We start from the raw sequence: 15,775 nt of genomic DNA on the forward strand, positions 1-15,775 counted from the left end.
AATTACGCTGCCAGATGAAGCAGGGCAAAGCAGACCTTGTCAGTGTCCTCAGGAGGCCCAACAGTCTAGCAAAACCTCAGAGGAAGCTTCCCTTTCCTCCCACATTATTGTGGAGAGAGACACAATGTTTCAATCAGCAGAGCGGAGGCAGTGGCCAAAGCACCTTGGTGACAGGGGAAAGCCAAAGGAAGCCACGGGATGGGACGTTGAAAGCTGTGATGTATTCCTTTCAAATGCAGAGTTTTAGGAAGAAAGGTCATTTAAGCAAATTAAGGTAAATGCTGGGCTTAGAATCTTAAGAGGCGCTGTCCCAATTTTAAGAAACTGACACTGGGGAAAGGAAATGAGTACACGGCCAAATAGAATGCATGAACATATCACCTAAGAGCTTCAGAAGTTAGTACGTTCCTACCACTAGTCACTTTCTGGTACTGAAAACAAAACGGCCGCACACGATCCCCCTAAAATCATATCAATAAATACTGGAAATGCTAAGCAATAGTTTCAACGGGAGACAATATGGTGAGTCAGCTCCAGGTCTGTGACGACGTAAACTGAGAAATCACACACTAGAGGGCTGGAGGCGTAATCTCCAGAAGAGGTAGCCTGAAAAAGTCGTCGCACATAAAAACAAAAGTATTCCCACAGAACCAGGTCCTTTTTGGTTCACTTTTAGGTTAATCGCACATCAGATACCCCTGAGCAGAAATCTACTGTACACAGAGCTGGGAGGTTTGGCACAAAGTTCCCTGCATTCAGAGAAAGGCCCAGCTTACCAAGAATTCTGACCATTCCGAGTTGTGCCTTCTCTGCCCCAGGCAGACTAAGGCAAAACAATCAAAACAAACACATGCACGCTCCCCTAAGAAGTGGGCGGGCCGAGAGAAGCGGAAGGAAGCGAGAGCAGCGGAAGCAGAAGCGAGAGAAGGGAACAGATGGGTGTGTCGGGTGTGGGAGGGAAAGATGGTGTAGGAATGGCCGTCACCAGACTGAAGGAGGAAAGAGACACACACCACCTCATCCCAGTGTAAGGAAAGGACAGGTTCTCTCAGCTCCAATCAGATCAAATAAGATGACAAAAAACCCAGATGCCCCCACACACTCTAAAGAGACCATCCAAGATTAACACAAATCATTGAGCAGAGAGTTAAAACTCTAGGCTAGATACCGTGGAGAATACCGAGATAAAAGACTTAATGTGAAAATGCTACATAAAATATACTGAAATTCTGCCCCTTAACAAGGCTGACACTTGCACACTGGCTGCATTCAGAAGAGGTAAAGAGACAGAAACCAGAAATAAGAACCAAAAAGAGTGGGCAATGATTGTAGGTAAATATGGGGAAAGGAAAGGGAGAAGGGGCAAAGAGTGGCCATTCTGTGTGTGTGTGCACAGCACAAACTCACACACCTCCATAGGGCACTTCTCACCCCTTGAGTCTCTCCTGTTACATGGGGCATGATTTGCATGTGGGACGACAAATAAAATATTATTAAATTATTAACGAATATTAATTTAATATTAAATAACATTGAGATATTACTTATCATCATACATGCAAACCATGCCACATACACACACACACACACAAACTACGCCATACATATATATACACATCAACACACACATACATGCATCTATACAACACACGCATCAACAACGCAACACAAGCACTCAACAATCCGAAGAGCAGTCCTATGGCCCGCTGGACTGGGTATTAATCCTTTAGTTGCTGCACAGCCAAAGTCCAGGGCAAGAGCAAGAACCGGGGGTGGCACACATTGTCAGGGCAGCAGCAGCGGACCAAACAAAAGTATCTCAATATTCCAACAACTGGTACAGTCGCGCTGGTGCACACCAGCTGATTTTTAGCCACGTGCACGTATGTATGTACACACACCGTAGCGGGGGGAGCAGAACAGAGAGTTACAAGTCATTCACACCTGTAATTATAAAAGGAGCCCTGGAGACTCCCTGATGTCCATGTCTTAGCATGCAGATATTACTACCCAATGACTAGGAATCTACTTTAACAAGTATTCCAAAAACACTAAATTTAAATGGAGAGAGAAGTGACCATCAGTGAAAATAGTACAGTAAGGACTTCTGAAAATCCTCTCCTACATAAAAGCAACAAAAACACTGGCAAAAATCATCAGAGGCAACTTTTTCAAAACTACGTAAATTGACCAAATGCTTGCAGTAATCCTTATTCAAGAATAACCGCTGAATTTCATTAACAACTGTGAGCTTTGTGGCATTTCAAATGGCCCCATTTCCATCTGTCTCCCCCCACCACACACACCTCCCTCAGAGCCCCTTCTATTCCCAGAGAACTGTCACTAGCTGACCTGGTAGGTAGATCCCTAGAAGACCAAGCAAGGCTGTCTTCATCTGAACTGACTTAGAGCATGCCCTATGCAAACAGCCTTTTCTCCAGGGGCATTTATCAAAAACAGTAAGAGGCACTTGTTTAACATCACAAATGTCTAGAGCAGTGGATAAAAATTAAGGCAAACAGTAAGCTAACCAAAAAGCTTAAAAAGGAAAATTTGAGAACAAGATGTCCACAGAGAACTTTGGAAGCCTCTGACATACTCCTGAGATGGGAATCCAGAAGGCCATAATACATCTGTGAGTTGTGCACATGCTCAGAAAAGATCCGATAAGGCTGTAAGGGCTCACCTCTGGCCAACCTTGAAGTTTTGGGCAAGCATGAAGTGAAGGGTACGACAGAATTGCAAAGTACCTGGCTGAGTGTTGAAGATGCACCCCAACATGCACACTGGCCCTCAGCAAAAGCTGGGAGCTTTACTGGTTCTAGGCATTTAAAAATACTCTGCTTATGGGCCCCTGGGTGGCTTAGTCAGTTGAGTGTCTCTGACTCTTGATTTTGGCTCAGGTCATGATCTCACAGTTTGTGAGTTTGAGCCCCGCGTAAGGCTCTGTGGTGACAGTGTGGAGCTTGCGTGGGATTCTCTCTGTCCCTCACTCTCTGTCCCTCTCTCTCTCTCAAAATAAATAAACTTAAAAAAAAAAAAATACTCTGCCTAACCATTAGATGACTTCTAGCTAATTAAGCAGAGACTTCAGTGGCCACATATGATGCAACAGGATTGAAAGTCACTAAACAGACAACATTAACAAAAGACAACAATAAACCTTGAGGAAGGGATAGACTCTGATTTCCAGAGTTGCCCCATCATAAAATGTCCAGTTTTCAACAAAAAAATTACAAGACATGCAAAGAAACAAGAAAGCAAGATTTGACAAAGTACAACATCCATTCATGATAAAAATCCTCAACAAAGTAGGTTGAGAGGGGGGTGCCTGGGTGGCTCAGTTGGTTAAGGATCTGACTGTGGCTCAGGTTATGATCTCATGGTTTAGGAGTTCGAGCACCATATCGGGCTCAGAGCAGAGCCCGCTTCAGATCCTCCGTCCCCCTCTCTCTCTACCCCTTCCCCATTCATGCTCTCTCTCTTTCAAAAATAAATAAAAACTTAAAAATACATACTGTTAAAAAAAAAAAGTAAGTTTAGAGGGAACATGTGTCAACATAATAAAGGCCATATATGAAGAACTCACAGCTAACATCATACTCAATGGTGAAAAACTGAGAGCTTTCCCCCTAAGGTCAGGAACAAGACAAGGATGTCCACTCTCACCACTTTTATTCAACGTAGTACTGAAGTCCTAACCACAGCAATGAGAAAGAAAAAGAAATAAAAGGCATCCAAATTGATATGGAAAAAGTAAAACTTTCACTATTTGCAGATGACATGGTATCATATATTGAAAACCCTGAAGTCTCCACCAAAACACTGCTGGAACTGATAAATGAATTCAGTAACATCACAGGATACAAGATCAACATAGAGAAATCCATTGCGTTTCTATACACTAATAATGAGGTAGCAGAAAGAGAAATTAAGGAAACAATCCCATTTACAATTGCACCAAAAATAATAAAATACCTGGGAATAAACTTAACCAAAGAGATAAAAGACCTGAACTCTGAAAACTCAAAAACTACTGATGAAAGAAATTGAAGATGATACAAATGGAAAGACATTCCATGCTCATGGATTGGAAGAATTAATATTGTCAAAATGTCCATACTACCCAAAGCAACCTACAGATTTAACGCAATCCTCATCAAAATACCAACAACATTTTTCACAGAACTAATATAATCCTAAAATTTGTATGGAACCATAAAAGATGCTGAACACCCAAAGCAATCTTAAAAAAGAAAAACAAAACTGGAGGTGTCACAAACCCAGGATTTCAAGTTATACTACAAAGCTGTTGCAATCAAAACTGTATGGTACTAGCACAAAAAAAGACAAGTGGATCAATGGAGCAGAATAGACAGTCCAGGAATAAACCCACGATTACACGGTCAATAATCTTCAATAAAGGAGGCAAGAATATGCAATGGGAAAAAGTCTCTTCAACAAATGCTGATGGGAAAACTGGAGAGCTACATGCAAAAGAACGAAACTGGACCACTTTCTTACACCATCCACAAAAGTAAACTCAAAATGGATTAAGAACCTAAATGTGAGACCTGAAACCACAAAAATCCTATAAGAGAGCCCAGGCAGTAATTTCTCTGACAGGGGCTGGCCATAGCCAACATTTTTCTAGATATGGCTCCTGAGGCAAGGGAAACAACAGGCAAGGGACTACATCAAAATAAAAAGCTTATGCACAGCAGAGGAAATGATCAACAAAACTAAAAGACAACCTACTGAATGGAAGAAGATATTTGCAAATGACATATCTGATAAAGGATTAGTATCCAAAATACGTAAACAACTTATACAACTCAACACCCAAAAACAATCCAATTAAAAATGGGCAGAAGACAGGAAGACACATTTCCCCAAAGACATACAGATGGCCGACACATGAAAAGAGGTTCAATATCACTAATCATCAGGGAAATGCAAATCAAAACCAAAATAAGATATCACCTCACACCTGTCAGAATGGTTAAAATCAAAAGCACAAGAAACAACAAGTGGTGGCAAGGATATGGAAAAAAAAAGGAACACTTGTGCACTGTTGGTGGGAGTGCACACTGATATAGCCACTGTGGAAAAGAGTATGGGGGTTCCTCAAAAATTCAAAATAGCTCTCTCCTTTTCTCCACCATCATGGTATGTGCAGTTGACAGTTCCTCACCATGTCTTCTCAAAGACTCTCAGGATAAAGCAATTCCTGGCCAAGAGACAAATGCAGAATCGTTCCATTCCCCATTTTTCCAGGATGGATGAAAACTGGTAATAAAATCAGGTACAACTCCAAGAGGAGGCACTGGAGAAGAACCAAGCTGGGTCTGTAAGGAATTCCACATGAGATGGCATACATATTTATGCTGCTCATATCCTGTCACTCTATGAGCATCATTACTACCTGAACAATAGACATGTTTTATCCAGGAAATGATTCTTCTGTTACTTTGCTTCTGCACCAGTAGGTTGGTTCAGTAATAAAGATGTGAGATGTTTTGCTTGAAAAAAAAATTAAAAATACAACTACCATATGATCCAATAATTCCAACTACTGGGTATTTATCCAAAGAATACAAAAAACACTAATTTGAAAAGATATATGCACCCTTATGTTTCTAGCAGCATTATTTACAATAGCCAAATAATGGAAGCAGCCTAACTGCCCATCAATAGATGAATGGATACAGAAGATGTGGTATTCTCATACAATGGACTACTACTCAGCTATAAAAAAGAATGAAATCAGTGGGGCGGGGGGGGGGGGGGGGGGGGGTGCCTGGGCGGCTCAGTCAGTTAAGCGTCTGACTTTGGCTCAGGTCATGATCTCACGGTCTGTGAGTTCAGCCCCGTGTCGGGCTCTGTGCTGACAGCTCAGAGCCTGGAGCCTGCTTCAGATTCTGTGTCTCCCTCCCTCTCTGCCCCTCCCCTGCTCATGCTCTGTCTCAAAAATAAATTTAAAAAATCACACACACACACAAAAAAGAATGAAACTGGGGCAACTGGGTGGCTCAATTGGTTGCACATCCGACTTTGGCTCACATCATGAACTTGCAGATCATGAGTTTGAGCCCCGCATCAGGCTCTGTACTAATAGCTTAGAGCCTGGAGCCTGCTTCGGATCCTGTGTCTCCTCTCTCTGTTGCTTCCCTGCTTGTTCTCTCACTCTCTTTCTCTCAAAAATAAATAAAGATTAAAAAAATTAAAAAAAAAAAAAGAATGAAATCTTGCCATATGCAATGACATCGATAGAGCTAAAGAGTATTATGCTAAGTGAAGTAAGTCACTCAGAGAAAGACAAATACCATATGATTTCACTCATATGTGGAATTTAAGAAACAAAACAAATGAATAAAAAGAAAAAAAGACTCTTAACTACACCAGATGGTTACCAGAGGGGAGATGGGTGGAGGGTATGGGTGAAATAGATGATGGGGATTAAAGAGTACACTTACCATGATGAGCACTGAGTAATGTACAGAACTGTTGAATCATTGTATCATATACCTGAAACTAATATAATATAATATAATATAATATAATATAATATAATATAATATAATGTAATTATACTGGAATTAAAATTTAAAAAGGGAATAACAAGAAAAAAAGAAAATTCTATGAAACTACCAAAGTGAAAAAAAGAAAGAAACAGGAAAGCATGGTTCAAACAGGGGAAAAAAGCAAACAGACTTAAATTATCTATTTTAAATATGTTCAAAGAATTAAAGGAAACCATGTCTAAAGAACTTAAGGTATAAGAACAGTATCTTACCAGAGAATAGCAATAAAGAAACAAATTATTTTTTTAAAAATGAAATTCTGGAGTTGAAAAGTACAATAACTGAGATGAAAAATTTACTGGAGGGACTCAGCAGATTTGATCACGCAAAAGAAAGAGTCAGCGAACTTGATGACAGGTCTGTTTGTGTATTTATTTTAAAGTTTATTTATTTTACTTATTTTGAGAGAGAGAGAGAGAGAGAGAGAGAGAGAGAGAGAGAGGAGAGAGAGAGAGAACCCCCAGCAGGCTCTGCGCTGTCAACACAGAGCCCAGCTCAGGGTTCAAACCCACGAACCATGAAATCATGACGTGAGCTAAAACCGAGAGTCAAATGCTTAACCATTTGGGCATCCACCCAGGCGCCCAAAGATAGGTCAATTTAAATTTACAGTCTGAGGAACAATATCCAGTCTAAGGAACAGTTATGAAAAAAGAATGAGAAAAAATGAATCAAGCCTCAGAAACCTGTGGACACCATTAATAATATCAATATATGCAAAACAGAATTCCCAGAGGGCAACAAGAAAGGGAAGGAGGAATAAAGAATACTGGAAAAAAAATCCAAATAGGCCTATAACAAACACAGACGTGGAAACACATTCTACAAAAACAAACAAACAAAAACATACGGCCATATGGCTTCGCTGGTGAATTCTACCAAACGTTTAAAGAACAATCACAGCAGTCCTTTAGAAACTCTTCTAAAACCTAGAAGAGGAAGTTATACTTCCCAGTTCATTCTTTGAGGCCGGTATTACCCTGATACCAAAACCAGACACAAAGATATCACAAGAAAACTACAGACCAAATTTAAATTAAGATTTTTGTTCGCTAATTTTAGAACTCAGATGATTATTTTTAAAACCACTCCCAAAAATGGCTCAGAGGAACTGCTAAGCTGAGGCCTAAAAAAAGCCAATTCCACCAAATACTTGTCTACACAGCTGGGCCTGGCACTATCAAGCAAATTTTCCCCTAACTCCGCCCCCCTTCCTCCCCTTTTGATGGATCCTGAAAGTTACTCCCCTGCAAAAGGAAATGCTTCAAACTCTAGTCACATCCTCTAAAACTTTAACTCCCACGACCCAAACAAAAGGAGCAGTCAGGCTCACAGCATGTGAGAGCAGGTACAAGTTGTGTGCTCCAGTGACTTTCCTTTTTTAGAGGTTTCCTTTTTTAGGGAACCAGACCTAGCTCATTCTCTCAGAGCCCACTCCTCTGTCAGTCAGATCTAAGATTCCTTCTGGACTTATATGGTAGCAAAAACAAACGCCACCACCACTGGCCCTCACAAAATCAGGGCAGCCAGGCCCCGGATTAGATATTCTGAATCAGGAATAGAGTTAAAGCTTAGGAATCTGTATTTTTAAAATGATTTTTCAGGGCACCTGGGTGGTTCAGTTGGTTAAGCATCCGACTTTGGCTCAGGTCAGGATTTCATGGTTCATTCGTGTCAGGCTCTGTGCTGACAGCTCAGAGCCTGGAGCCTGCTTCGGATTCTGTGTCTCCCTCTCTCTCACATAAATAAACATTAAAAAAAATTTTTTTAAATAAAATAAAATGACTTTTCAAGTGTTTTCACAATCAGCCAAGTTTGGGAAGCTCTGGTCCAAATGGTCCAAAATTAATATCAAAGACAGAGAACGCCATTTACAACCGCTTCTCACCCAAGTAATTATCACATTAGATCCGATCCCTTTTTCTCAGTTTCCTGACTACAAAATAGGACTTGTGTTTCAGATCACTGACATTCTGCACCATGATGTGCCTCTTAAGTGAAATCTGGTACTTGCTGTATTTATATGATTAGGACACGGTAATGCCAACTACTCTCCTGACTATGCAATCAAAGGGGGCCAATCAACATTACACTGTTAGCCACGACCCTTCATCCCAGCCCACGCTTACAGAGCCTGCATCAGCGGGAGCATACAAAAGCCTCAATAACACAAAAGTTCTGGTCTGTTTTTCCACCTTTGGTTTCCCAGAAAGAATGTGACCCCCTAAATTAAAATTTTCTTTTGGGGTGGCGGGGGGAGGCGGTGCCTGGCTGACCCTGTCAGTAGAGAGACCCTTGATCTCAGGGTTGTGAGTTCGAGACACCCATTAGGTGTAGAGATTACTTAAAAATAAAATTAAAAAAAAAAAAAAAGATTTTTCTTTTAGTTCTTCTGCTTGCTACCAGACCTCACTGTAGGGATCCTCTCAGTCAGAAAAGAAAGGTGTGGTCCCCCCTATGTAACTGTTATTACTTAGGAAGAACCTAAAAGGAGATCCATCACAATTAGAAAAACAGAAGTAATTATGTCTTAATCATGCAACTAACATCTGAGGGCCTACTATATACAAAGAAACTTCCTACTCAGCAACATGATAACAAGAGGTACAAATCTTGTCCATTTCCGTCAACAACCTAGCTGAGAGGTAAGACAAACTTTTTAAAAGGTGTGTTATAATCACCCACAAAAACTTTTATGTTCATAGCAGTATTACTCCTAATAGCCATAAAGTAGAAACAATCTATGTGTCCATCAGCTCATGAACGGATAGGTAAAATGTGGTACAGCCATACAGTGGAACATAATTTGACAGTAAAAAGAAATGATGTACTCCCAACACATGCTACAACTTGGATAAACCAAGCTAAATGAAAGAAGCCAATCACAAAGGACCACATATTGTATGAGTCCATGTAGATGAAATGACCAGAAGAGGCAAATCCACCAACAGAAGCAGACTGCTGGTTGCCTCGAGCTGGAGAGACTAAGGGAAAATGAGAAGTGACTAATGAGTGCCAGGTTTCTCTCTGGGGTGACAAAAATCTTCTAAAATTGATTGAGGGGAGAGGGTCGCACAACTCTGTGAACAGAATAAAAACCGCTGAATTGTACGCTTTGAAATGGTGAGATCTATGCTATGAGAGTTACATCTCAGTAAAGCCATTACAAAAAACATGGCATTTATCTACTAAAGCTTATGTGTATTCCCTATGACCCATCCATTCTACTTCTAAATGTACACCTAATTAATAGAAATGATACATATATTTACCAAGAGACATGTACTAAAATATTCATAGAAGCACTATTTGCAATAGCCAAAGAATGGGAAACAACCCCAAATTTACCAACGATGAATATATAACCCCGTGATGAAATCGCACACAACAATGAGAATGAACAAACTCATACGTCTTGCAGCTACACAGATGAATTTCACTAACATTATGTTGGGCAAAAGAAACCAGATACAAGAGAGTATAAAATGCTACTTACAGGCAGTTCAAATACAATTCAAATACAGGCAAAAATCAACCGTGGCATTAAAAATCAAGATAGTGGTTACCAGCAGGTGGGTGAGTGAGGGGTGGACAAGGACAGAAAAGGATGGGGTGGACAGTTCCGTTAAGCTTTTCATAATCTGAGTACCAATTACACAGGTATGCTCTTGAAAATTTATGGCACTTTTAATTCTCATATATACTAACGCAACTTACGTAACTTACACAATTTTGGCATTATGTTTCAACACAGAATTTACTTAAAGAGACACAAGAGATGTGTCTACAACAACAGAGAACCACAAAAACACCCAAATATGCACTGTCACGTCTCGTGTCCCTCCAGTGCTCTGAGTGCAAAGGTGCCAGCCAGAAAACAGTAATTGAGGAAATGAAGGGAGACATTTCCTCTGTCTCTGAAGGGATGAGGGATGAAGTGCTCTGAAGGGAAAAGAACAATTTCAGTGCCACTCACCTGGGCCTTCTCTCTCTTTGCTCTGATCAGCGTGTCTTGGTAATGCTGGGCCACTTCTGCGAGAACCCCCTCAAGTTTAGCGGCAGGAATCTGCAGGGCCTGCAGAGTCTTTTGGGCATCACCTTCATCCAGGGCTTCGTTAATTAAACCAATGGCTAAAATCCCTAAATATGAAGGGACAAAGGTTATTTTCTTTTAATTAACAAATTATTTAAACAAATCTAAGTAATCATAAATCCACCCAAGCATTATGATTCAAATCATAACTTGACACCTATAATATTAAGCAGCATTTAATTTTTTTTTAGTATTTGTTTCATTTAAAGTAAACTCCCTGGTATCCATATTGCCACTGAAACCTCAAGTCTTTCTGTTTTATTTTTAATTGCTCTACCTGAAAAGTTGAGAGAATTTTCATGAAACAGACTTTAATAATCTAGCTTTCAAGTACTTTGCAATGTGTAATCAAAACCATTTTTGATTCACAGCACGTCAGAGTTCAAAGAATCCTAAAAAGTCACCTGATCAACATCTTTATGTAAGAAAAGACTAGGCTTAGAGATTTCTTCTTCAAGATCACACCGCAAACAGGTGGCCGATGGCAGATCCAACCCGAGGGCTCCCCACCCCAAGGCAAGGCTCTTCTCACTTACCAACGGCATTTTTCTTACAGGAAATACAAACTGAACGAATTAAAACTAAAAACATTCACTCTTTAGGTATCTCAGGCAGCTGTACTACTTCTGTAAAGGCTCAGTGGTAGAAGAAAAATTTGGCTGACCTTTGACCTGAGTTTCTGAGATGAAGCCTCTGAACCCCTTGGAATTTCCTAAATGGTAGGATTATCTGTGTTATTCTTGCCGGGCTTCTAGGACCACACCTGAGTCTATCTATGCGAACCAGGCGGGCCGCTGGATGGTCTCAGGACGGGGGCTGGTCATGCCGGCAAGACCAAGCACGTGATCAAAATACTGGGGCTTTGAGCCGTGTGATATCGTGGTATCAGCCCAGCCTGCCTATCTCCAGGGAGGGGAGACAGACTAGAAACCGAGTTCAGTTACATGGCCAACAACCAATCCTTCACAGGTAACGAAGCCCCTTAAGAACTCTGGACACCCCACACTCAGGTGAGCCTCCCTGGTTGTGACACACATCCTAAGGACACATAAGCTTCACATTTGGGACCCTACCAGACATCCCCCTACAGGTCTCCTTTTCTGACCACTTCTGATTTGTATACTCTATAATAAAACTATCATCATAAACATAGGCTTTTCCCTGAGTTCTGCAAGGCACTCTAGCAAATTATTGAACCTGCGGGGGGGAGATTGAGGGAACCTCTGAATTTATAGCCAGTTGTTCAGAAGCGTGGTGACCTGGGAACTCCTTAGAGTTTGTGACTAGTGTCTGAAATGAGAGGAGTCTTAAGGAGGACTGTGCCCTGCACCCGCGCAAGATGACCTAACTCCAGGTAGTTAGTTAGCGTCAAAACTACTTGTTACAAAACGTTTAAAAATAAAAGATCATGTTCAAGGGACGTCCTGAATATTTTAGTTTTTATTACACACACACCTAATTGTAGCAGTTGCCTGAGGTTTTGAAAACAACATCTAACCTTAGCTTTTTGAGATACACACACACACACACACACACACACACATCCAATTTCCGAAAATCTTTCTAGGACTAGTGTTCAGAATCAGGTCGTGGAATCACACCATCTTGAATTGTGTCATTATTTGAGGGGATAGTTAAATAGATTACTCACTCTCATGTTCCTCCTGCACCACCAGATTCACATGGTCCACACAAGCCTGAATGTCATTCCATGTAATAAATCCATTATTTTCTGCATGTGCCTGAGTTTTCAGTTTCATCAGCTCATCGAGATACCTGCCTCATTTCCCCAACAAAAAAGACAATGAAGGACAACATAAGAAAAGGGACCTTCAGGAGTGGCTCAGTCAGTTAAGCGTCCAACTCTTAGTTTCAATTCAGGTCGTAATCTCATGGCTTATGGGATCGAGCCCCACATTGGGCTCTGTGCTGTCAGCATGGGGACCTGCTTGGGATTCTCTCTGCCCTTCCCTTGTGTGTATGCATGTTTGCTTGCTCTCTCTTTCAAAATAAATAACATTTAAAAAAAGAAAAGTAAAAGGAATCTTCAGGATTGTCACAGATGACAGGAATGAGAAGACTGGGAAAAATTATCCAAGGAACAAAGACAGCTAATGTATCCCAACAGTGTGACATACTCTGGAGGAAAACTTTGGGACTGAGGAGTTACCTTCAACAAAATGTGAAAATGTAAAGGCATCACTACTTCTTCCCTTTTTTTTTTTCTAAGTTTATTTTTTTCTTTTTGTAATCTCTACACCCAATGTGGTGCTTGAATTCATAACCCCAAGATTGAGCGCACGCTCTGGCAAACGAGCCATCAAGGCGCCCCAGGATATCATTCATTCTTAACAGCCTGTTACATGTTCTAAATTCCAGGTATCATCAACTAATAACCAGAGGCAGTGTCTCAACCAATTCCTAAAGACAAAAAAACAAGGCCATACACCAGCTAACAAAATATCATTAAGGGTCTCTGGCTGGCTCAGTCAGTATGGTGTGTGTCTCTTGATCTTGGGGTCGTGAGTTCAAGCCCTGCGTTGGGTGTAGAGCTTACTTTAAAAAAAAAAAAAAAAAAAAAAAAAAGGCTATCACCATTAAGCAACTCTTACTGAATATTAAGTACTGATTTAAACAAGAACTATCAACCAGAGTTAAAAACACTAGGTGATGGTTAAAGGGGAACTGGATATTTTGATGGTGCAAAGGTACAAAAAGAGATCATGCTAAGGGAAAAACATAAATATACATTAGAGGGATAAGTTGTCTCCCCAGTTCAAAGATCAATCTTAGTATTTCTAACGGTGACACAAGTAGATTTCATATGCCTCTAGTTAAGAGATATGAAACACACATCACCAAAAATGTTGACTTGAATCTTGACAACCCTTTGGATGTAATTTCCAATTTACAGGAATAAGCCAAATATCAGGAAGCAACCAGAACCTGAAGACAGAACATTTTATACAAATTGGTCCCAGCTCTTTAACCACTCGGCATCATGAAGACAGGAACCACGCTAGATTAGAAGATACCTAAGGGATACAACAGTCAGATGTAGCACATGATCCTGCACTCGATCCTGGTTTGAAGAGACCAGGTGAAAAGGACAGTTTTGGAACAAGTGAAGAAGCATGAAAACGGACTAGGCTTAGAAGATACTAAAGATGAAGCGCTGCTTTTGTCAGGGTAGAAGACAGCACTATTGTGGCTACAAAATAAGTACCTTCATTGTTCCAGATAAGCATATCTATATATTTAGGAGTCGAATGTCATGATAATAGGTAATTTACAGTAAGTCGTCCAGCATAACAGTTAATAAAGTGAATCAAAACGGGAAAAAAAAAGAAAAGAAAAGATCACACTAAGGTCACAATGCCTGAAAACGGGAGTGTTGCTGACCAGCAACAGAGTAAGAGCCGTCTGATGGACTCAAGCTGCCACTCTGGGCACCCACCTCTGACAGTTTTCTTCTTCAATATTGGTAAGGCCTGTCACGGAACTGCTCAACTGTTTCCACACGGTGTTCATGTCCCCCGACTCCAGCGCCCTGTTGATTAGGGCCACTGATGACAACATCTCCACTGCGACAGAGAGCTCAGGATGGGTGAGGTTATGCTGTACAGAGAGGGGGAGGGGGAGAAGGGGAGGACAGACATTCTTGGACACCAAGCAAGGTTACAAGTTTAATAAAGGCATAAGAAGTCTAAGCTTCTGGTTTATTTAATTAAAAAAAAAAAGGCTCTGCCAACGACTCCAAGGGGCAGGTATCAAGTTCATGGCCACTCCATTTTGCTCACAAGCAGGACAAGTTCAGCTGACTTACCTCAGGACTCTGTTGCTGCAGGGTAGCCAGCTCTTTCTGATAAAGACCAGCAGCAAATGGAAACACCTGGGGCAGCTGGGCCTCGGGATTCATGAGCTCCAGAACCGTCTTCTCAGCAACACCCTTCTGGATGGCGGCGTTGATCGCTGCCACGGCTGTCAATCCTGGTAGAAAACAGGTGAGAAATGCAGCTGGCGTGGGAAGCCCCGAGGGGAAGGAGAGTCGTCTTCACAGAAGAAAGTTACATTCTGTGGATAAACTATCAGCCCTAATGTTTGAAGTGGAAATTTCATCTTTACGGAACAGGCTCCCCCTTTGTATGAAGGTGAACCGGAGGCCAGGCCGACTGTATCTCCACTGTATCTCCACGAAGCTGTTTCAAAGGGTGGCCTCCCTTCTCCCTCACCCATATCTTCCCTCCACTCCAATTTATAAAACATCTTTCTAAAACGTCTCTTCCATCCCCTGCAGCCCGGCAAGTAGAGGACCAGCTCCTTAAGCTGCCACGCAAAGGTTACGGTCTTTCCAAGCCTTTATCTTACACAGCTCAGCTCCAAACACGTACAAAAATGTTATTTGAACCACCGTTGTTTCCAGACCTCTTTCACCTTCTATACCTCTACTCGCGCGTCCTTCCTTCCTCTCTCCCACATTAGGAGCGTCCTTCTCCTTCTCCTCCCTCCTCCACCGTCCAGATCTTACCGATCAAGCCCCTAAGTCTCACCTCCCCCAACCGTCAGGTGCCTCCTGGCCTGGTCAGTGAGCCTCCACGGGCTCAGCTCTACTTTGAAAACCAGGGGAGCCGCCGCCGCCAGAGGCACCCGGTGGTGGATGGCGAGCAGGCCTGGGGAGGGGGCAAGGAGTGACGGAATCTGACCTCAGACGCCCCTTGTGACATCAGCCCCACTCGGCCTCTCAGGGGGGGCTCTTACTTCTCTGATACTGCTGGGCAGCGCTGTTGGCAGCATCCACTCCAGACTGCAGTTCCTCCTTCTGCAGGGGATCCGCCTGGCCACCCTAAGAAAAGCAAACAACTTGGTTTTTCTTTTAAGTTTATTTACTTATTTTGAGAGAGAGAGGGAGAGAGAGAGAGGGAGGGGGAGTGCACAAACACACGGGGGAGGTGCAAAGAGAGGGATGGAGGGAGAGAGAATCCCAAGCGGGCTCCAAGCCGTCAGGGTAGAGCCTGATATGGCTCGATCTCAATCTCAAAACTGCGAGATCATGACCCGAGCCGAAATCAAGAGTCACCGACTCTCAGCGACTGAGCCA

At 41.9% G+C, this 15,775-nt stretch overlaps 1 protein-coding gene across 1 annotated transcript in view; it reads right to left on the bottom strand.

Annotated features, from left to right (window-relative positions):
- IQGAP1 (IQ motif containing GTPase activating protein 1) overlaps window positions 1–15,775 on the bottom strand; it is a 103,290-nt gene that overhangs the window by 35,005 nt on the left and 52,510 nt on the right. The window contains exons 11-15 of the mRNA XM_086711628.1: window positions 15,436–15,520; window positions 14,504–14,667; window positions 14,135–14,295; window positions 12,329–12,453; window positions 10,561–10,724 (exon numbers count right to left, since the gene is read on the bottom strand). Coding sequence (XP_086567754.1) covers window positions 10,561–10,724; window positions 12,329–12,453; window positions 14,135–14,295; window positions 14,504–14,667; window positions 15,436–15,520 — 699 coding nt within the window. The remainder of the gene's footprint in view (window positions 1–10,560; window positions 10,725–12,328; window positions 12,454–14,134; window positions 14,296–14,503; window positions 14,668–15,435; window positions 15,521–15,775) is intronic.

This window comes from Puma concolor, chromosome B3 (assembly GCF_028749965.1).
Source record: "Puma concolor isolate L17-30 chromosome B3, mPumCon1.1.hap2, whole genome shotgun sequence".
Classification (NCBI taxonomy): domain Eukaryota; kingdom Metazoa; phylum Chordata; class Mammalia; order Carnivora; family Felidae; genus Puma; species Puma concolor.